Below are 22907 nucleotides of genomic sequence, written 5' to 3'. Positions count from 1 at the left end.
CCAGGAATTTTTACCGTATTATTTTTTATTGCCGATGGATCAAATTCCGTTACCAATTTAGCTACAAAAAATTAGAATATTTCACTAACATGATGCATTCATGTCTAATTTACGGCTGACAAATTAATGGAGGAACGATTAAGGATACGACATGCAAAATAATTTACGTGTCGAAGCCATGCATAAAGTATGCGATGGATTTAGGACGTACTTACTCCACATGGAGTTTACCACGTGGTCGGGACGACAAAAAAGTGTGACGCTCTTTATGTATGTACATATGACAGCGGAATGAATAAGTAGATCGGACCACGCCCAGGATCCAGTTTGGTCTAATTTGTATATTTTTTTACCTAGTTATTTGCATTTTTGCATCATTTTGCATCATGCGTAGGGAGGAGAAAGAGGAGCAACAGCTTTCTCTACTTTCTCTGAAATAATATTGAGGCAATTCCCACAGTCATTCTTTGGTAACTTTGTAAAATTTGTAAACTTTCAAATTTTTATAAAATTTTACAAGTATTTTTGAGGAAAATTAGCTTACAAATTTTGGTAAACTTACGCAGAACAAGGGCGTCTTTTGATTTTGTAAAGCTTGTAAAATTATTTTTTAAAGTTGCGAATAATTTTACAAAGTTACCAAGGACTGCGTGAATTGCCTCAATAGTAAGATTTTTTAGATCTTTAACGTAAAGTTCGGAATTTTGTGCTTTGAAATTTTGAAATTTTTGATCTCCCAATTTTTGTCGCGAGAAATACGAGTTTCTTAATAATTTTGAGATTTTCTGACCTTTTGTAAATTTTTATTGGGAAATTTCGAATGTTCAAACTTTTGCAACAATGCCAATCCAACTTTTTCAAATATTCTTGGACAAGTCACAGAATTCTGGGGGTTATCGAGGCGGGGAAAATATCACGGGAAAATTTGTGATCGTTGTGACGGATGAATATTCGCATAAAGGTGGGAAAGAAAAGTGTGGAAATTTAGATGCAAAAAATAATCTCAATTTTTTTAAATTTTGGAAAAAAATCTGATTTTTGAAATACTTTGTTTAGGAATTTATTTAAAATTTGAGGGCCACGCAATCATAAAATGGACCGAAGATTCAAGTTGTTTTCGACAACGAGGCGTAAAACCTCAACGGAGAGCGAGAAAGCAATTTTTTCATACGATTTTCAAATATGGTGAGAAAAACAGTTGTTTCATAATCTTTACCGAGAGAAGTTTTCAAATCACAAGTCACAAATTTAAACACTCTTCCACGAATGACACGCGGATTGTAAAAAACTTTAAAAAAGCTTCCTTAGGTGTGGCGCTGCTAAAAGTGAAAAACAAGATTTCTGGCCTTATCTTTTAAATATCTCGTCCCCTCATCATTGTAACAGGAGATGGTGGCTTTGCATCACCGTGAGGCCAGTCATTTTAACCATATAACATATCACGCCGTTTATTACACACTGCAACGATAACAAAAATTGCATTTGCCACTAAAAAATTAGTTAAAGCATTGCTAATGAAAATATATATTGATGCATAAACAGATTATTTGGAAAGGCTTATAAACTTGAGTTTATAAAAACTATTTCGGAGGATGAATATGATTAGATTAGCAAATAATTTATTTCACAAGCTAACCAGTACTTCAGGCAGCCAACATAATTTATAGATAGCCCGTAACGAAATTTAATTGGCTTGAACAATTTTCTGCATGTGTTATACAAACTACTTCAACCACCTTTGCTGAATTTAAAAAATGCTCCGTTCGAAAATTTAAGGGTAGGATTTTCTTAAATAATTTAGAAACAATTGACCAAGCCAGCGGCGGTAGTACGCTTAAGGCTAATTGTATTTACTAGCACAACTAGTTCCCAATACGAACGAGAAAGTAACAAATGATAATTTTGAGAAATTCGTGAAGCTAGACTTTGTTCCAGCGAGTTGCGAATTATTATGCGAATAAATTCTTTATTGCCAGAAGCTTAGCGTAAAATGACTGGCCTCACGGTGATGCAAAGCCACTAGAGGTGAGCCGGGCCTGGACTTTTCAAAGCCCGGCCCGCCCAAGCCCGGTTCAAAAGCCCATCTCAAAAGCCCGGGCCCGCCCAGGCCCGGAAAAATGAAGCCTAAGCCCGACCAAGCCCATTGGGCTTTTTATTAAAAAAGCCCGCCCAGGCCCAGGCCCACCGGGCTAAGCCCACTGGGCTTTTTGTAAGGCTAGGTTTAAATAATGATTATCAAAAATACCCATCATTCAAGATAGTTATTGAACGGCACCCTAAAATTTATAAAATATAATTATTTAATAAGATGTACATAAATAAAAATTCAACCTCCTGAATTAAAACTGGAATTTTTAATTGATTACAGTACAATTACTTTGTCAAGCTGTGTAGTATCTGGGACTAATTTCAAGTTCCCTAAGTGTAAGATATGTTGAATACAGTGTTGCTTAATTACTTGAGTTTGTAATTAATTACTAATTACTTAATTACATTTGACGAAAGAAAGTAATGAATTACTCAATTACCAATTACATCAGTCAAGTAATTAATTACAATTACAATTACTTCTGTGAAAAGTAATTAATTACTTAATTACAAATTAATTACATTTTTATATAATGATATGGCAAAATCTTAAAGGTATGTTATAGTCACGCAGGTATTAATTTCCCGGTATCAAAGTTGCTACCGCTTGGTCTTAAAATTATACCAGTCGACTGGTAACTTTTTACCGATCCGAAAAAATGTGTTACCTATATAGTAAAACTTTAATACCTAGCTAAATATTATTACACTGCATTACTAACCACTACCACTTTGGAAGAGTCACATATGAATACCGCTTGGTAATATTTTAATACTATATTTCTAAGAGCAGACATATACTAAAGAACTGCAATTAACCTCTTAAGATTAATCTAATCCTAGTACATATATTCCAACAAATCAAATTAAAAGAAAATGAATAATTGATACCGGGAGAGTAATTAACCAAAAATTAATCTTCACGATCGACTAAAAATGATCTTGCAAATCACGATTTTGCTAATATGCATTCTAGTTCGAAGCAATCAAGTAATTAATTACTCAAAGTAATTAATTACTTTGTTACTCAATTGAAGCCAAGTAATTAATTACTAATTACAATTACATTGCGCAAAGTAATTAAACTCTAATTACTAATTACTTTTTCGATTTTTCTTGTAATTAATTACGTAATTAATTACTTTTGTAATTAATTACTACAACACTGGTTGAATATGTGCCAAGAAGTGATTGCTCTGATTTTACCATGAGCAATAAGGATGACATATACGTATGTATGTGTATATAAATATACACAATGTAGTGATAACAGAAAGGAACAAGTAAATCTGGTGTGTAAGAAGATAACTGGTGGGGTGAAAAACACCAAGAACTTCATGCAGTTGTACCGCTGTACTGCAATTTTGAATATAATCTCATTCACCCCCAAAAAATATGAGACTGGGTTGTTTTGATTCGGGCTTGGGCTTTTCCTAAAAAGCCCAAGCCCGGCTGGGCAAAAGCCCGCCCAGGCCCGGCCCAATTAAATTTGGTTCCTCAAAAGCCCAGGCCCGCCCAAGCCCGGTTGCTGACAGGCCCACCCGCCCAAAGCCCAATGGGCCTGGGCGAGCCCACTTAAAGCCCAGGCCCGGCTCACTTCTAAAAGCCACCATCTCCTGTTACAATGATGAGGGGACGAGATATTTAAAAGATAAGGCCAGAAATCTTGTTTTTCACTTTTAGCAGCGCCACACCTAAGGAAGCTTTTTTAAAGTTATTTTATTTCGTGGATTTTAGGTGATTTTTTCAAATTTCGCGACCAGGGTTATTACCGGTTTGGTAACAAAATGTCTACCACTGAATAATAAATTAATTACCATGCGGTAGAGTCACATAGATACACCGCCTGGTAATAACTTAGTTACCGTGTTTCTTAGAGTGTAGTAATAAAACGGACAGTAAATTTGACAAAGTAATCTAATGATTAAATTTAAAATTTTCAATAGAATTTACAATTATCCCTAGTCCGGATTAATAATCACCAATCCGATATTTCCTAACTCTGACCAGCAAGTGCGTGTCTAAATGTTTTATACCCGAAATTTATTAAAGACAACTACTATTATTTTTAGTAAATTGCTATATTGGCTGCTAATAGCAACCAGCTATACTGCAATTTGGATGAAGAATGCTTAGCAACATGAACAGTTTCAGATGCCTCCATCAAAACTCTTTCAGTTTTGAACCGATCTCAATCGGATTTGTTTTAAATGATGCATAACCGATTTTTACACAATAAAATCAGGTTTTATGCATATATTCCTTTGACACAAATGTCTCAAATTTTGATTGTAAAGTTTCAAATTGAAATTTGGGGGCTCAAAATGCAACTTTTCCGTCGTGAAAGCTGTAAAACCGCATCTCCTCATTCTCCTCTGCACGATTGCTCTTTACACCATTTGCGTAGGATTAACCGTTTAGGCTCTAGCCTTGTCGACAGTTTCAAAGGGTGTATACGAATGCATACTTAGGCTTCGCCGTAACCATGGTGACGCTTTTTTTTGCGGGCACCAATTGTTACTTTTGCCTCACCTAAGAAAAATGGCTAACTAATTATTTCGTAATTCCGATTAATCTCATAAAATTTAGTGAAATGCAGTTTATTTTTCTAATTTTGAGCTATACGGCAGAACAAATTTTGTGAGATTTAAGCGACGAATCTATAATTTCTGGAAAATCCTGTTATTAATCTTAGGAAAATTTTTGCTGGAATACCATGGGATTTTTTTTTCACAAATTTACCCAGCAACTGGTCATGTGTTTGGGCGTACTCACGACAACGTCTTATTTCGTATCCCAACTTGTTTAGCAAAACTTGCGTTGATCAAAATTTTTGTCGTGAGAAAATACGACTTCGCAATTTCGCCAATCTACTAAAAACACCGATTTTGATCTTGTTTCCATGGATTTCTGTGATTTCTCTTGCTGATAATGGTAAAGAAAGGATGAGTTTGCAAAATAATAACAAGAACATGCCCTATATCTGGGTAAATTTGCGAAATAGAATAGCATGGTTTTCCGGCAAAAACTTTGGAAATTATGCTGCCATGCTCAATTTTCGACGTATGCCAAGGTTGACGTGGGTAACCTCTGTATTTCGAAAACTTGTCCTGACTAGCAAGATAAAGTACTTAAATCCATTGAAATCTCATTAAAATCAAAATCTATCAAAAAATTTTAAATGCTTTTATAAATAGACTTGAAATGCGAGATTCGTATTTTGCGAACCCCCTCACGACATACATATTTTGAGCTTCATAAAAATTTGCTAAGTGAATTGAGAAACTAAATAAGGTGTTGTCATACGTAAGCCTATTTAGGGAACATCCATATATTACGGACTCAAAAGGATGTGTGGGTGTTTTTGAGGTGCCTATCTTACTCACATTAAGCTTAACATGGGTAAGATAGGGAAGGGATACAGGTCTAAAATTCGGTGTTCTTTTTATTACGTAATGTACGGACGTTCCCTTTACTGATATTTAATTATTCCTAAAACAATAATCAATTTGTTCTTCCAGCCTCTGAAGAAACGTTACGCGAAGGCACGCACATTTTCCCCTTTGAGTATCAACTTCCCCCAAATTTACCGTCATCCTTGGCCACGCCCACTATCACGATTTGGTACAAGATGGAAGCACTAATCCATAAGGAGCCGAAACCACGGCGGGAAATTCTACTCTTCCCGGTGCGAGGTGATCTCGACTTAAACGAGGTCACGGAAGATGACCTTACCGTGTCGAGGTCAGAGGTCAGGTCACGTAGTTTATTGACCTTTTACTTGCCATGCCTCTGCTCGCTGAATTATGCCTCGATCGGGTTGTGCTTATCGAAGCGGGGATTCGTTCCGGGGGAGAAAGTAGAACTCAGGTTGGCCGTCTTGACCGATACCTGTTTCACTTTTGTGGTATTGATGCTCATGCAGGTGAGTGATGCGTATTTTTGGTTGTGATTTTTTTTGGCCGGTAAAAAAAATCGGTTCGGTAAAAAATGTATTCCGGTAACGTTACCAGAATACAATTATTTTTACTGTTTCGGACAAAGTTTAATTTCGTACAGAACTATTTAATTATTGGGCGGGTGAGTAGAGTTATGCATTCCGGTTATGAAATTTGGATTCCGGTAATATTACGACCGGCAATTGTCTGTGTATGAAATTCAGATTTTTATAATCCAACAGCGAAATTTATCTCTAATCAATTTTATTTTTATACCAACACGTCTTGGTAACAATTTACCAGGATTTGCATAAATCATATACTGAAATTACTGAATTACTGAATACCATTTCAATATGAAATTTAGAACCAATTGCTTCGATTTCAACGCATTACTAATAATTTTGTCACTTGAAATTAGTTGCTATTTTGCTAACGCGACGAATTAAATTATGCAAATTCGTACATTTTAGCAATTTATGATGTATGATTGTATGATTTTGAAGTCGCATTGCAAATAATCAACTTGCTGAAATAATAATTTGATGTAACAGGTTCGTAATGTAGGAATTTAATTCACAAACAATTTTTAGCAAGAATCATGAGTTAAAAATGATAAAATTAGCGAATTAATTTTTGAAGAAATTTATCAAAAAATGTAAAATGAATTATCAATTTCTTTAAAATACCACCAAAAATTTCTTTACATTAAAGTAGATATAGATTTACAATTATCTGAAAACTTTTGAAATTGATGTCATTTTAGAAATTTTGCATGTAAAGAGATACAATTTTTTAATTTCGAATTTTGTTCAAAGTTTCCGATAAAATTTTCGACCAAAATAAAATTCTTCGCGGAAATTCTTGCCAGTTTCTTTTTCTCTATTATTAACGAAGAGTGAAATATTTGCACTGAATAAAATTTTCCTCATTTTTTTAAACAATGCACTAAATTAAAATTTGTAGACTTTTGCCGTCATACTTTTAATTTTATATGTTTTAACTTTTGCTAAATTTGCCTCAGATTCTAATAAATCATAGCAGAAGTTAAAATTTAAGTAATAAAAAAAATAAAAAAATACTCGATACATCGAAATTTCAGAAATATTAATCATCTAGTATACCTGAAAAAAGAAGCATACAATATCAAAATATAAACAAAAAAAGGCATTAATATTAACAATTGTGACAAAAAAGATTACACATTTTTTAAGAAATTTTGAAATTTGATAAGTTACAAATTTCAATAATTTATTTCTTGCAGGTTTGCTCCATGTCTTACATTGTAAAGCAATAAATACAAGAAATACGAGGTGCAAAAAACTGCGAGAAAGTGCAAAAAAATCTGCGCCATCTAGCCACGCGCAGTATGAACTAAATCGGCGGGAAGTTTGTAGGTAGTTTCACGCACCTTGCATTTCTTGCAGGTCCAAATACCTGTCAAAAAACCACTATCTTGCCGTTATTTCTTGCAAGTGGCTAGTTACTTTCACTGCGTGGGAAATGTTGAGTTTTTCGTCACGATATGATGTTCGAGGGTTTTTGGGTTTTGAAATTTCGGCCTGGAATAAATTTGAATTTCGAATTAGTAATATTTCGAAATCTTTCGAATCTTTAAAATGAACACAAGTTTACAAATTTGAATTTTTCTTAATGATCAAGACCATAAATTTTCAAATTTCTATTAAAACGCGTTACTTGCACCGGTAATTTTTACCAATAATTTGATTTTTACCGGAAGGAAATAACCGTCGTGACCAAAGAGAAGACGATGATTGAGCGGAGAACCGTGGTCAAACTCGCACTCGACGACTTAGCTCCGGACGAGGATAATCCCGACGATTATAAGCGATGGGTGGAAGAGATCGAAATTCCGGAAGAGAGCGTCGTCTCCTCAAACGCCAAGGAATATGGCGACATTAAAATCAATTATTTCATTCAGGTAGGAAAAATACACGGCACGTGGTGAAAATAGAAAAAAAATTGGCGAGTTAATTTTGATACTCATTTTTAGCCATTTTTTGCGAAATAAAATTATTCTAGTTTTCTAGGCAAATTTTTTGGAGCATAAATCTTGAGCTTTTACAACAATAACTTTTCATAAAATGGTAAAAATTTGAAAAATAGCATTTTCTGCACTTATTTCATTCAGGTAGGAAAAATATACGGCGTGTGGTCAAAGTAAAAAAAAGTTGACGTACTTCATTTCTTAATCAACTTTTTGCAAAATAAAAGTATTCTAATTTTCTGGGGTAAATTTTTGGGGACATAAATCTTAAACTTTCACAACAAAAGTTTTTTTGAAATGGCACAAATTTCGGAAAAATTAGACTTTCGTGTACCCAGAACAACGCCTTATTTCGTACCGTAACTCATCTTTTGCCAAATGATAACGAATTAGCAAAATGTTTCATTAAAAATTTAGCTATTTCTTACATACGAAAAATTCTTAATTCTGAATCTGGAATCTGAATTTACATATATCCTGAAATTTGAATTTCTTAAAAAACAATTTATGGGGTTGAAACTTGAAAAATACAATTTTGCAAATATTTTAAGTGCGAAATAATTCTGCGGGATAAAAATATGCTTGAAGCCAAATTTACGAACAGAAATATCAAAAAAAGTTTTGTGAAATGCTGCAAAATTCACGAAATTTGTCAAGTTGTCTGCTTAATTTGTGAATTTGTGAATTAGCCGATTATTCGAAACTAATTTTTACACTTTTTCCTCCCTAGTTTTCCGCCGAGGCGATAAAGTTTCCCTACCAATTGATAAAAATTGTCGTTCCGATAACCCTCGGGAGTGTCGAATTAATCAAAAAAATCGATGACGACGAAGACACCGAGGTCAACAAGGGTCAAACCAGTGACGATTCCAACCCTGGCTCTGGGAGTGACGAAATTGATAAAATTGAAACAACTGAAAGCGTCGAAATTGTAGAGAAGGTGGAACCTGACGATCCAATTATTTCAACAATACCGCCAATTTTAAACCAACCTGCTCCACCCCCGAAAATTATTATCGTCCAACTCGAACCGGAACCTGGAGAAAGTCAAAATAATCCCGTGCAAGATGTCAGTTTTCTAAATTCTTTGGAAAGTTCGATGATCCACGTGGTCCCGAAGAAATCTCCGCTTCCGCAGAAAAGCACGCTTCGTCGCTTATCTGCGACAGACTCGACCGGAAGTGGGAGTGGAAGTCCGGTAAAAAAGCTGGTTTTTCAGGAGGTTTCCCCCACGAAGTTTAAAAGTCCGGGGTCCCCAAGTGGGAGGAAAGTTGTACCGGAAGTGGGAACCTGCTCGGTAAATGCTTTTACCAGAGGGACAACGTCCGTTTAAATAATTTTGATCGACCTGTGTCACATTTTTTGGATTAATTAAGCAATTTTATCATTTTTGATCTAAAATCTCCCAACTTTGTTTTAAAATATGTGAATTTTAATAATATAATTTGTCAGGTTAGCAAAATTGGAAATAAAAATTTAGAAAATTTAAATGAAAATTTGAGAAAGTGTGAGAAATTGGGGGAAAGTTGTACCGGAAGTGGGAACCGATTCAGTAAATGCTTTCACCAAAGGGACAACGTCCGTTTAAATAATTGCATTTAACCTCAACCATATCTTCTCAGTTAGTTATGGATTTCAGCAATTTTATTATTTTTAATGCGACTCCAAAATCACGCAGTTTGTTTAAATTTTTAAAACGTGGAAATTTGAATAATTTAATTTGTCAGTTAGCAAAATTGAAAATAAAGATTTCGAAAAATACGCAACTATTCAAAATGTTTGAATTTGAGTAGTTTAATTTATCAGGTTTGCAAAGTTGGAAATACAAATTTGAAAGATTTGAAAAAGTGTGGAAATTTTGGAAAGTTGTGCCGGAATGGGGAAATGTTCTGGAAATGCTTTCACGACTGGGGCGACGTCATTTTAAATAATTCTCCAGCAAACATCGAGACCATTCTAGATCTTTTTCATATCTTTCAGTAGCTTAATTATTTTCAATGCGACTCCAAAATCGCGCAAATAATCAAAATGTATAAACTTGAATAAATAACTTAAGTTGTAAGGTTAACAGCATTGGAAATAAAAATTTAGAAAATAAAAATTTTATTAATTTTAATTCAACTCTCTGAATTTGAATAATTCAAGTTGTAAGGTTTGAAGAATGAAAATTTGAAAAGAAACAATTTTAGTATTTTTGATTCGACACCAAAATCACGCAATTTTGTTTAAACTTCTAAAATAATGTGATTGATTTATTTATTTACAATTAAGCACCGAATCTCTGGAATTTTACGCCTCAAGGTTAAACCAAGTTATTGCAATAGATTAAAAAAAATTATAATTTGTCAATTATAATTTATAAAAGTATAATCAGATTTATAATCGTTTATAACGAGCTTACTCACGACGACGTCTTATTTCGCATCGCAACTCATTTAGAAATATTTATAATTTTTTTAAATGTTTGCAAGTTTGCGGAATTTATGAATTTTACAAAGTTACCCATTCACACAGTAATTTATAAATTTGAAAAAGTGTAAGTTTTGTAAAATAATTTTGCAAACTTTTATAAAATAAAGAAACGCTTCTTGATCTGAGTAAATTTACAAAAATTTGTAAGGCAATTTTTCTTGTAAATATTTGTAAAATTTTGTAAAAGTTTGTGAGTTTAGAGATTTTATATATTTTATAACGTTACCAAGGCCTGCGTGAATGCCTAACTGTACTTAAAAATCAACATTCACAGCAATGATCTACACACTTGTATTTACTGTTCGTGGAAATTTCTTGTTAATATTGTCGGAATGAAAGTATCGCAAAGTTTGTAAAAACAGGTCCAAAATTTTCGAAAAACACATCCATCACGTTACAATTATAATTATCCCAGACGACTAACTAAACGTTTGAATTAAATTTTGAAAGCATCGCAAAGTTTGAAAGTTGTAAAAACAAACTTTACAAAAATTTATAGGAAAAACACGTACATCGTGTTAGGATTTTAATCATGTCGACAGACTATCTAAAAATTTGTACCATATAATAGATAATTTTCTGCCAATTTTATTTATCGGTATGAAGCCCTGTCAAATTTAACTTTTCGTCAAAAACAACTCTGAAAATGTATAGGACGCACGACTCGATGACTCGTTATTATGGGGATATTTCGTACAAGATGTTCTTCATTTTAGGTACTGCTAACGACGAATACAAATAAATAATAAATTTTTATTAATTTTATTGCCGCAAGTAAAATTTGCAAAAAGTTTAAATACAATAAACATTTGCAGATTAATTTGTATGATTTCGTAACTACAAATAAAATTGCTTATTCAACATTTTCACATGTGATTTTAAAAATCTAGATGGTAATTGATGACCCTACTGATGATATCTAAATTCTCTATTGTACGTGTCTTGATCTGAAAAGCAGATTTCTTTCTGATGATTTGCGACATTTTAATAAACTTCAGTGATCAGTAATCAGTAATAATAATCTAAGCTGCTATTTTAACTAATTGTTCGAAATTTGTTAACCAAATTAATTCCGGAGCTGCGATTGAATATTTTGTAAATCTAAATTGACTATCTAAAAAATCGTATAAAATTATCCATTTTACAAGAAATTTACCAATTTTATTAAATATTTTTCAAATGATAAGTGTACCGAAAATTGAACATAGCTAACCAACTAAATTAGCACTTAAGGATTCTATTCACGATTCAAGAGGATTCTTGAGGCAATTTTGGTGACCCAGTAAAAACCATAGATCTTTTAGGATTTACTGATTTCGATTTTTTTTTAATTTTGACATCAGGTTTTATCATTTATCTTCGAATTTGAAAAATCTCTAGAAAACTCGACTCGGAAAAGCAATCCTTATGACCTAAATGTATTACAAGCTCAATGCAAAATTCGTAAACGTATTAAATCCGTCGTTAAAGTTGAACTAAATTATTTTAAACAACAGATTAATTAACAACTTAAAATTATAACAAAACGCAAAAACAACAAATAAATATTAGACAAACAAATAAATACTAAACAAGTAAATATCATGAAATTCTGCATTTTTCAAGAAAACGATCAGTTTTATAAAATAAGGATCTGGTAAAGTGAAAAATTCATAATTGAATTAAAAAATGATAATTTGATCTGGAAGAAGCCTGGTATTGTATGATCTGGTATTTTATTTCGATCTAAAATTTATAAATTTATGAATCCCGTCGTCAAGACTGAACAAAGATGCAATTCACTTCAGGCTTCATAAATTCAATAATAAACTTAAATTATAGGAATTTCATTTTTTTAATGTACAAAATTATATATTTTCCTGAAAAATGGAAAAACCTAGAACACATTTCCAATGACTTTGATGTATTAATAGGGTTTGTATGATAACCTGGCAGACCTATGATTCTTAACTATATAGTCGAACTTGATTTATTGAGTTCAAACTTTCTCAAATTTTGAAATAATATCGCAAAAATCGCAAAAATTTTGATAAAGTTTCACATTGAGCATACTCACGTCAATATATCGCATATCTCGCAAATTGAGCATAGCTCACATAACTTGCGATTTTTTGCGAGATATGAGAGATTTCGCAAAAATTTTGCTGCAAAACCATGGGATTTTTTTTGCAAATTTATCCAGTAATTCAGCATGTTCTTGTTTCGCAAGATTATTTCGCAAACTCATCCTCACCATGGTCAGGAAGAGAAATTAAACAAATCGATGGAAACAATAGCAAAATAGGGGGTTTTCAGTAGATTTGTGAGATTAGAGAGATTTGCGAAGTCATATTTTGCGAATCCCCTCACTACACAAATATCTTGATTTTAGCAAATTTGGTAAATGAATTGCGGTGCGAAATAAGACGTTGTTTTGAGTACTATTCATTTCAGACTCTCCATCCACCCAAAAGAGCTTTGGATCAAGCAAGTCCGACGTCGAAAAAAGGCGTCCAAGCACGACGTCCAAGAATTATGTTAGCCGAGTCAGCCGAATTAAACTGGTGTTAAATAATAGGATAATTCGGCTGACTCGGCTAACATAATTCTTGGACGTCGTGCTTGGACGCCTTTTTTCGACGTCGGACTTGCTTGATCCAAAGCTCTTTTGGGTGGATGGAAAGTCTAAAAGGAATAGTACGCCCAATAAAAATATTTATACTACAAAAATTAGTCCATCGATAGACCTTGGACCAACTTATTGAGATCATCTGTGACCTAAACCCGAAAAGGAATGAAGATAGGGTACTTATCTTTTCAAGAGATATAGTATTTAAACAATTCTATTATTTTTAATTCTACGCCAAAATCACGCAATTTTGTGTAAACGTTTTTAATGTGTGAATTTGAATAATTGAATTCAAGGTTAACAAAATTGCAAATAACAATTTTGAAAATTACACCGACAATTTGATAAAGTGAGAGAAATTTGGAGAAAATATTGACAAAATCAATTTCGTAGATGAAATGTAACATTTCTATATAGCAATTTTAATATTTTTACTCTGACTTCAAAATGCCACAATTTTTCAAAATCAGCAATCTGATTGCAACATAACATTTGTTAAGTTAAAATTTTAATATATTTATTATGACTTCAAAATCATGCGAATAATGAATTACGACCAAGTATAGAACTTTTAAAAATACGTTTATGATTTATTAAGCCGACGAATTAATTCAAATTTACTGTAATCATAATTATATGACAATTATTTATGTGAACAATCAATTTCTTCAAGTATGAGGTAGACATTTAATTGTAAAAGTACGGATATTGATTTTTAAACCTTGCTAAGTTTTGTTCGTAATTTTAAATTACAAATAAAATTTGTTCACTAAATACTTAAGTTACTGTCTTTATTATATATGAACTTATTTAAATACATACATTTACAATTGTCTTTTAGCCCAAAAAAACTTTAATGTCTTATTGCCAAAATTATTACCAAGCTATGGTAACACGATAATCTGTCGCACTGGTAATAATTTATTACTAACATAATTTCTCACAAAGTTCAGGTTTCTTTTATAAAAATTGATTATTGTGTGGTTAAAAAAACAAAAATTCTAGAAAAAAAATTATCCTTGCCTTTCTGCGGTTATCAACCTATTTTTACCACCGGTAACAATTTACCAAATAAAAAATGGATAAACTTTTTTTCCAAACAGTTACTTTACAAATTCCTAATAATAACGTGCCTTCGAAATAGAAGCTATAATATAAAATACTGTAATTTTTACCACTTGGTGAATAAATCGTTACCAATTTATTTTTACCGAAACAAGTTTTCCAAACTGTTATTTTACAAATTCATTGTGACTTCTAAATACGTGGAAGGTTCAAATAAAAATACTGTTCAAAAAACGCAATTTTTACAGGTCGGTAAATAAATCGTTACCAATTTTACCATGCTACCATATCGGGTTTATTGCAGTACTGGTAACGACGAAAACTTTATCACAACAGATTGTAATTTTGCCCCGAATAATATAAATACTGTCAAAAAACCTAATTTTACTGTTCAGTAAATATGTAAATCTTTACCAAATTTTTTATCACTACCAATTTATTTTTACCGAAATATACATAAAAATTTTTAAGTATACATCCATTTCTATACTTCGACGAAGACTTTATCACAACAGATGGTAATTTTACCCCGCATAATAAAAAATATTGTTCAAAAAACCTAATTTTACCGTTCGGTAAATATGTAAATGATTACCAGTTTTACCACGCTACCAACTTATTTTTACCGAAATATACATAAATTTTTTAAGTATACGCATCCATTTCTGCTGACGACGAAACCTGTATCACAGTAAAGCTGGTAATTTTCCCCCGCATAATAAAAAGTACTATTCCAAAAACCCAACTTTACCGTTCGGTAAATATATAAATCGTTACCAATTTTTTTTACTACTACCAATTTATTTTACCGAAATACTTCCGTATTTTTTAAGTATAGGCATCCATTTCTGTATTGCTAACAACGAAAACTTTATCACAACAGATGGTAATTTTGCCCCGAATTTTCTTCCACCTTCTCTTCAGACATTTCCAATTTGCTTGCACGTGTTCATAAATGAATGCCACGGTGCAGATGGCGAGCAGCGTGAAAAGTATGTAAAACGAGCCGGAAATGTGTTTCAGGGTGAGATTGTCGTCGCCCACGCCGGCGCTGGAAATGGACGCTTTTTCGCTCTGATTGGTAGCAAACCACCATTCGCGCTTCAACACGCGGACCGTGTAATACATGTCGCGCGCTTCCCAGACATCCTCCAAGTGAAAGGCACGCGTATGTGAGAGCCATTTTCCAAAATTATTCCTGCAAAAGAAATACATATTTTTGAGCGAGTGGATTTTGTAATTTGGTGGAGAAAGTTAAAGTTTCTGTAACGGTGGGTCTTAAACTATTGAAATTTTGAGAAGAGATTTAAATTTGGAACTTATTTTTTAATATTTCTTAAAAAGGATTAAGAAGCCCGCATTGAGACTAGATATGCAGATCTCCCCCCAAGCTAATTAAGCAACGGGAAATTTTTATTTTTTTTAAATTGCGAGGAACACATCTACAAATTTTGACTTTTAAGTAAGTTAAAAACCATAATTTCAAGTTTAATTCCTTTTCCAGCCACAATTTATAACACTAATTATGATTTGACCCACCTCAAAATGGACTTCCCCTCTGTGGCCAGTCCCAAATAGATGTTGTACGTATGCGCCGGCGCAAAGACTAGTTTTCTCGTGTCCGCTTCACTTAGGTTCCTATCTTTTAAATGGCGGAGCGCGAAATCGTACGCGATGCAGCCATACCTATTCAAAATTAATTTTTTAAATTCAGTCATCAAATTTCAGACTGAAGATTTTCATCCACACTCATTCATTTCACTTCATCGGACTTCATTTCTTACTTCATCGCATATATCAAGCATATTGTGAAAAATGGAAGGAATCCTTTCATTCACAGTCATTCATCTGAACTGACGGAATCTTTCATTCATTTTCATTCAAATTACAAGAAATTAATTTTCATTCAAATGAAAGGAAATTCATTTTCATTCAAATGACAGGAAATTCATTTTCATTCAAATGAAAGCAGATTCATTTTCATTCAAATGACAGGAAATTAATTTTAACTTCACTTTTAATTTTTTATTAACTATCATAATCAGTCAAATGAATGAAAGTGAACAGCTATGGATAAAGCCTTACTTTTGGGTCACGACTTTCTCCAAGCATTCCAACCCGTATCCTGTCACGACCTCCATTTCATTGATTAATTTAACATAAACAGGATCCGTGGAATCGGCCAGCGTGTTGTACGCGGAGTCGCCATGCTTCATAAATCCCACGGAATATTTTGAATACGCGAGATCATCAAAAGTCTGCGGGAGCGTTTCAATTAGCGGAAATGCGAGGAGGGAAACCAATTTTGACCGGTAGATGGTAGTCACGACCAGCGTGAAAAATAACCAGATGGCGACAAATGTCCGTAGAGGGGCGAAAGTTGGGAGAACGCAGTCCTGATCGAGAAATGAGGTGAGGACGAATTGAATCTGAGAAAAATAATGGATTTTGGATTATTTTTGAGAATTGTAAATTTTTGTAAAAATTGTTTTTTCATAATTTGAAAAATTTTGATTCATTGAAAGTAAAATTTGCAAAAAAACAAAATAAAATTCAGTTAAAACATTAGATCAAGTTTTTACTTTGGAGAATAAATAAACAAAATTTTGTACAGTTTTAGATATACTAAATACATTTAAAAAAATAATAGCAGAATTGTACCTGCTACATATTTCAAATTTCTAGATGGTAAATGAGATCTAGTTTTATATAGTTGCACACCAATAAATAAAATTTGCACGAAATTAGCATATTTCATGGAAATATTTAGATTGGCTAACCTGACTGTTGCAATTTAAACATTATATGAATGGGTTTTTTATATTTTGGCAATCTTGTTTTTAAATAACTTTCAAAATGATAGTTTGACCCCAAAAAAATTTACAAGAAATTTGCACTCGCAAAATAAATGTGTCGATTAATGAAGAAATCATTAAAAAATAACTGCGATTGTTTTTGCAACTAGTTCTGCGCGTAATTATGATTACTTATTTCTACATGATTATGATCATGAGTTTCAGAAATATGTAATTCCCAAAATTATTTGAACACTGGAAAAATCATTGAAAATTACAATTGTGAATAAATCACTTAAAAAATGTTATACGATCTGATAATTCTACCTTAAATTGTAAATTATTTTTAAAAAACATGTCTCCCACCTGATATTTGAAATTCCAAATTTGATGCGAAACCATTCCTCTCCTGGCGAAATTGAGGGAATCTCCGGATCCTAAATCCAGCCAGAAGATGGCTTTGATAATAATGGTAAAAAATATGAAGGCGACAATCGTGGAGACGAAGATGCAGCCCCACATGAGCAGATCGAACGGCCAGAGGAGCGCGGCCGGCGAGAAAATCCGCACCCCCTCCGAGGTCACATAAGTGAGAAATCCAAAGTCAAAAAAGGCCTCGGTAAAGTCCACGTAGTGAACTAGAAAAAAAACATGAAATTTTTGATTTAGAGGAAATCAGAGTTAGATTTTTGAAATTTTTTGTGATTTTTGTTGATGGAATAATTTCTTGGTTTTCATTTTTGAAGATATTTAGGCAATTCACGTAGTCCTTGGTAGCTTTGTAAAATTGATAAGTTTTGTAAAGAAATTTGAAACTTGTATAAAATTACGGATCACGAATTACGGAAATCACGGAAATTACGAATTATCTATAAAAGACGGATCTGAGTAACGTGCAAAAATTTTGAAGCTAATTTTCCTTAGAAAAAATGTATGAAAAAAATTTAAATTTCTATTAATTCTTTGTTAAAGGTCTGTTGTAGGTTTATGGATTTTAAAATTACTGCGTGAATTGCCTCATTTATTTTGAGTAAATTTTTATGGAAATTCCAGTAGAGAAAGTGGTTCAATTTTTAAATTGTATATTTTTTAAGTTTCAAATTTGTTGTTAAAGTTTGCAAGTTTACGGAGTCTAAAATGTTACTGCGTGAATTGTCTCATTTATTTTTAGTAAATTTTTGAATTTTTAAGGAAATCCCATTAGAGGAAGTGGTTAAATTTTTGAAATTGCATATTTTTTAGGTTTCAAAATGCATCTTTGCAACAAGACTTGTTTACAATTTGTAATATTTACATAACTCGAAGTTTTTGGTGCTTACTTCTTTTCGGCGTGTTCGCCGTGACGATGCCGATGTCTGCTTTTCCCGAGATTAAATCTCCCGTTACCCCGATCCACGTCCCATTAGCGAGTTGGACACCGGTCCCGCCACCGCCAAAATTCCCATCGGTTCCGGTGGATACGAAAATATTATAAGTGAAGTTGAATTTGAGCTGAAATTTATGTTGTAAAGAAATTTGCAATTAAATTTTCCACACTTTGTGTATAAATTGTTACCACCATTTTTTGAACTTTTTGATAATTCAAGTTTCATACGGTTAAATTCAAATTCGAGATGTTAGACTCCAGTTTTCATGGATTGTTTTTATCCGAAATAAGTACACATTTTTATCGAATATGGGAATATTTTCATAATAAATCATGCCGAAAATTAATTAAAATTATGTTTTTAATTTTTTAATTTTGTGAAAATTATGCGAGAAATTTAAGTTTCAAGTGTATAAAATTAAAATCAAGGTAAAATTAGATTATGGGTTTTCTTTATAAAATAAATACGAATTTTTTGTCGAATAGTGGCCAAAATTTAAACTATTTGCATGGAAATATTTCGGAAAGTTTTCGGAAATTTATCACAATTTAAACCTTACGTTTAGATATTCTTCGAATAAAATTTTCCAAATTCCCCGCCTCGCATTAGCCAAGCCTTTATAGGGTGGATCGGCTTCAACTCTGGCGCGAATATAGGGGCACGAAACGTACAGCGTGCGTCCATTCAGGTTGATGACAAAGTCGGGAAAGTAGTCGAAATCGGGGGAAAATTCCGAAGGATATTCGACAATTTGTGGAAATCCGGAATTGCAGAAGAAGCAGACGGATTTTAAAGTAACGGGGGAGCTATTTCTGAAATTTGTAGAAAATTATTGAAATTAGTTCATAATCTTAACGAACAATTTTAAACTTTACAAGAATTACTTGGTCCTTGGTAACTTTGTTAAGTTCGTAAGATAATTTTAGGTAGAAATTTTCTGTAAATTTTTGCAAATGTTTGTAAGTTTATCGAATTTACGGATTTTATAAGGTTACCAAGGCCTGTGTGAATTGCTGTCAATTTCGCAACTTGATAAATAAATCTTAGAATTTTATAAATCATTGTCCTTCCAAAGGTTTAAAATTGTACAGTTTAAATCTTTTTTAGGAAATTTCAAACTATTTTGGAAAATTGAATATTTTTATTTGGAATATTTGGAGAAAATTGTCGAATCCTCTTTTATTAAAACTGTGTGTTGTTTGCCATTTTATCATGCGCATATCTAAATTTGATTTTGTTTTCGAAAATCAAATTTGATTCAAATTGATATTTTATACTCGATGTAAAGTTAATTTTTGTACTATGAAACTATGAAACTATCGATTTGATAAAAAAATTGCGAATTTAGTTTGGACAAAATTTGGAAATATTGTGAAAAAATGGCAAATTTAGCAAATATTATTTTAAATCGATAGATATAAAAAGTTACATTTATATTAAGACTCGTAAAATTGATACAAATTTAGAAGCTTGGGTTCAGTATGATTTCTAATCAGTGTATCTGTATGAAAATTTATCCATCATTTCAAACAAATTTATTTTTAATAATTTTATGAAATTTTATAAAATCCGAAAATTTTTAAAAATTATTGCATTTCAGCGTCGATTAAGATCAATAATATATGTTTTAAGTGTGTATTTTGATTAAGATCTGTATGGACCCCGGTATTTTGTGGGTTTGTGATTAATAAACTTGATAACAATTGCTTAAAGTTGGAAATTAATGAAAGATTCTGAACGACTAATTTCCTCAAAATCGAATCCCCTACTTATTTCTTAATAAATCCATACTTTTGTATGTAGTACAAAAAACTAACTTTACATAAACGTATGAAAAAATGCAGAATTTAATATTTGGCTCAGTTTTTCTCAAGTACTCCGATGGATAGCGCATCAAAATCTCCGATCGCACTCAAACTTTTTATACTAATTCTTTCTGGGATGAAAAATATTACCCTAAACCCATTTTTCGAAATTTCAATTTTTGGCGAAATTATGGCAAATTTTCAATTTCGTTTTTTTGATTTTTTCTCTCAAATTGCGAATAAACCATTCACCAAAACTATATACTGTCCTATATCATTGTATTCCTATTTTCATCAGGATCTAATTTATGCATCAAAATATTTCAATTTTTTGAAATTTGTAAAAAGATAGTGCTAAATTCTGCTAAATTGATGATCAATTTGCGCAAAACGTTTTCATTTCCCGAGGTCAAATTTCTGAAAATAGATGCCTTTGACTTTGTAGAATAGGGTATAAAAAAATTGACATCGGGAATTGAAAACGTTTTTTAAAATTCAAATTTCAAAAAATCAGAAAACTTATAACAGGCTCTTACGTGGGGCATGTATAAAAAAATCTAGAAGCCTAAATGGCAGGAAATTAAGTGTCGTAAGCCAGTTACATGAAAATTTGAAAAATAAAAATTATCCAATTTTGATTAAACTTGAAAAGCATGCTCAAAATAATATTTATTTGGTTTTAAAATTATTTAAATTTTAATCCCAAAAATTGGTTTGCGGGCGTACGGAATTACGCCACTGGGGGAGTTGAGCTGTCTCATCTACCCCATGACTTCGAATTTTAGAGAGTACTTGAGAAAAACTGATAAATTTATCAGTTTTTGATTATTTGTTAAAATTTCGAATTGTTCAAGTTTAACGACGGATTTAATAAATTTACGAATTTTGGATGGAAATTGTAATTTATTAAGATATCGTAATTTGCGTCTATGAGTTCAATTAATTTTCTAGCTCAATATTTTCCTTCGATTTCTTAAATTCATAGATAAAACTTGATGTTAGAATTATTTACAAAAATTCGGAATCAATAAATCATCAAAAATCGAATCTGTCGTTATTTTCATGGGGTTACAAACATCCTCGTCAACCCTGCAATGCCAATTTAATTGGCAAGTTACATATGTTCAATTTTTATACACTTATGATCTGCCAAATGTTTTATAAAATTTCTTGCAAAATTCAGAATTTCATATTATTTTTTGTAGTTAATTTGGATTTTAGTTCCTTTTGTAAAATGTGAAATTGCGACGACGGAATTAATTTAGCTAACAATTTTTCGTAGTAATGAACAATACAGATTTAGATAAAGTCATATCCAATGCGAGGCTATGGATAAGTGAATTTATGTTTTACAAATACTTTTTTGATTTTTTTTTCGAAATTATTTTAAAATTGGAGTAAATTTGGACTTCATAATTCAAGTGTAACTAATTACGAACCACAATTCTTACAATGTTACGAATCCTTCAAAGTCAACCTGGCGAATTACTTTCAGTCTTGCTCATTTGTCAGGAATGAAATTTATAAATTTCTTGCAAAACTGCATAACAAAATTTATCTTGGAACACTTTTTGACGCATAAATTGAGTTGTTTAAACTTTCTAAGTATGAAACTAATGAAATGAAAATGAAAAGTGTAAATTGAGGTTCATCGAGCCATTAATTTTTTACAGGAATGCCTTAAGGATTGATTGAATGAGGATTTAAGGTAGAATACATGTTTTGTCTCACTCTACCCCAGTTCAAATTTTTAAAATGGCATGAATTTCATGAATTTTGAGATAAATGCAACTTTCCACATACTTTAATGTAAAGTTAATTTTTGGTGCTACAAAACAAAACCTTAACTCTTTAACTAGTTAATTAGTTATTTGAGAGGAAGTTTATTTTGAAAATGTGGCAAATGAATGAACATTTTTTAAATATCTAAACATTTATAGTGTTAAAAAATAGCTCTTCATTAAAGTATGAAAAGCTGCATGTGTCTCAAAACTGGTGAAATTGATACCAATTTAGAAATTTATAATTAATCACATTAAACAAAGGTATGATGAGATTTAAAATCTATAACACATCAAGTCGTCATCATATCTAACCTTAATTGGTTACTGATTTTATAGCGGAGAAAATTCGACCATGCATCGCCCTAATTTTATACCTCTCTTATTTACCGCGCAATTCAAAATCTGTTACGAGCAAGTATACCAAACACAACTAAAACTAACAATCTATGCATTTTTCTTAGTGAGGCAAATACCTAGCAACAAAAAAATTACTAAGTATGCATTTGACCCTCCCCAAAAAAGTGACCACCGACGATATCTCAGTCATTTCTCAACCGATTTGGATGAAATTTGGCACCGATCATTGTTAGATAATTTGAAAACGATGTGCGAGTCGCCTTTTGGAATTTTTGTTTTTTGAGTTAGTTATTGGCAAAAATATGCGAAAATTTGCCCGTTACTGAACATTTCTTTTCATAGTTCATTAGTGGGTCATCCAAACATGTTCCCTTATTGAAAACATTGTAGACAAAGTCATTCCGGTTATTTTAAGTCCAAGATTATCCAAATCCGTTAGGAACTCAGAAAGTTATTTAAGTTTGAAATCTAAAAATCGCAATTTTTTAGTGACCTTTATACCTGGCAACAAAAATTACATATTGTGTGCATTGACCCCACCCCAAAAACTGACAGAAATAATTCAATATCTCAGTCATTTCTCAACCGATTTTGATGACATTTTGCACCGATTATTCTTA

General features: G+C 32.1%; 2 protein-coding genes across 2 annotated transcripts; one reads left to right on the top strand and one right to left on the bottom strand.

The window, feature by feature from the left end:
* Positions 1-577: 577 nt before the first annotated feature.
* LOC118438533 (arrestin domain-containing protein 5-like) lies at positions 578-10097 on the top strand. The gene is made up of 5 exons (XM_035858985.1): positions 578-961; positions 1057-1185; positions 5610-6013; positions 7768-7968; positions 8765-10097. The coding sequence occupies exons 1-5, from the start codon at positions 841-843 to the stop codon at positions 9365-9367; spliced, it is 1458 nt and encodes a 485-aa protein (XP_035714878.1). The 5' UTR covers positions 578-840; the 3' UTR covers positions 9368-10097.
* A 3733-nt stretch (positions 10098-13830) lies between these two features.
* LOC118438509 lies at positions 13831-17606 on the bottom strand. Its single transcript, XM_035858952.1, has 4 exons — positions 17341-17606; positions 16265-16608; positions 15719-15865; positions 13831-15377 (listed from the first exon to the last, which is right to left on the bottom strand). The coding sequence occupies exons 1-4, from the start codon at positions 17494-17496 to the stop codon at positions 15008-15010; spliced, it is 1017 nt and encodes a 338-aa protein (XP_035714845.1). The 5' UTR covers positions 17497-17606; the 3' UTR covers positions 13831-15007.
* Positions 17607-22907: the final 5301 nt, after the last annotated feature.

This window comes from Folsomia candida, unplaced genomic scaffold, assembly GCF_002217175.1.
Source record: "Folsomia candida strain VU population unplaced genomic scaffold, ASM221717v1 Fcan01_Sc022, whole genome shotgun sequence".
In the NCBI taxonomy this organism is placed as follows: Eukaryota; Metazoa; Arthropoda; class Collembola; order Entomobryomorpha; family Isotomidae; genus Folsomia; species Folsomia candida.
The sequence above is the reverse complement of the archived record's forward strand: the minus strand, read 5'-3'. Positions and strand labels throughout refer to the sequence as shown.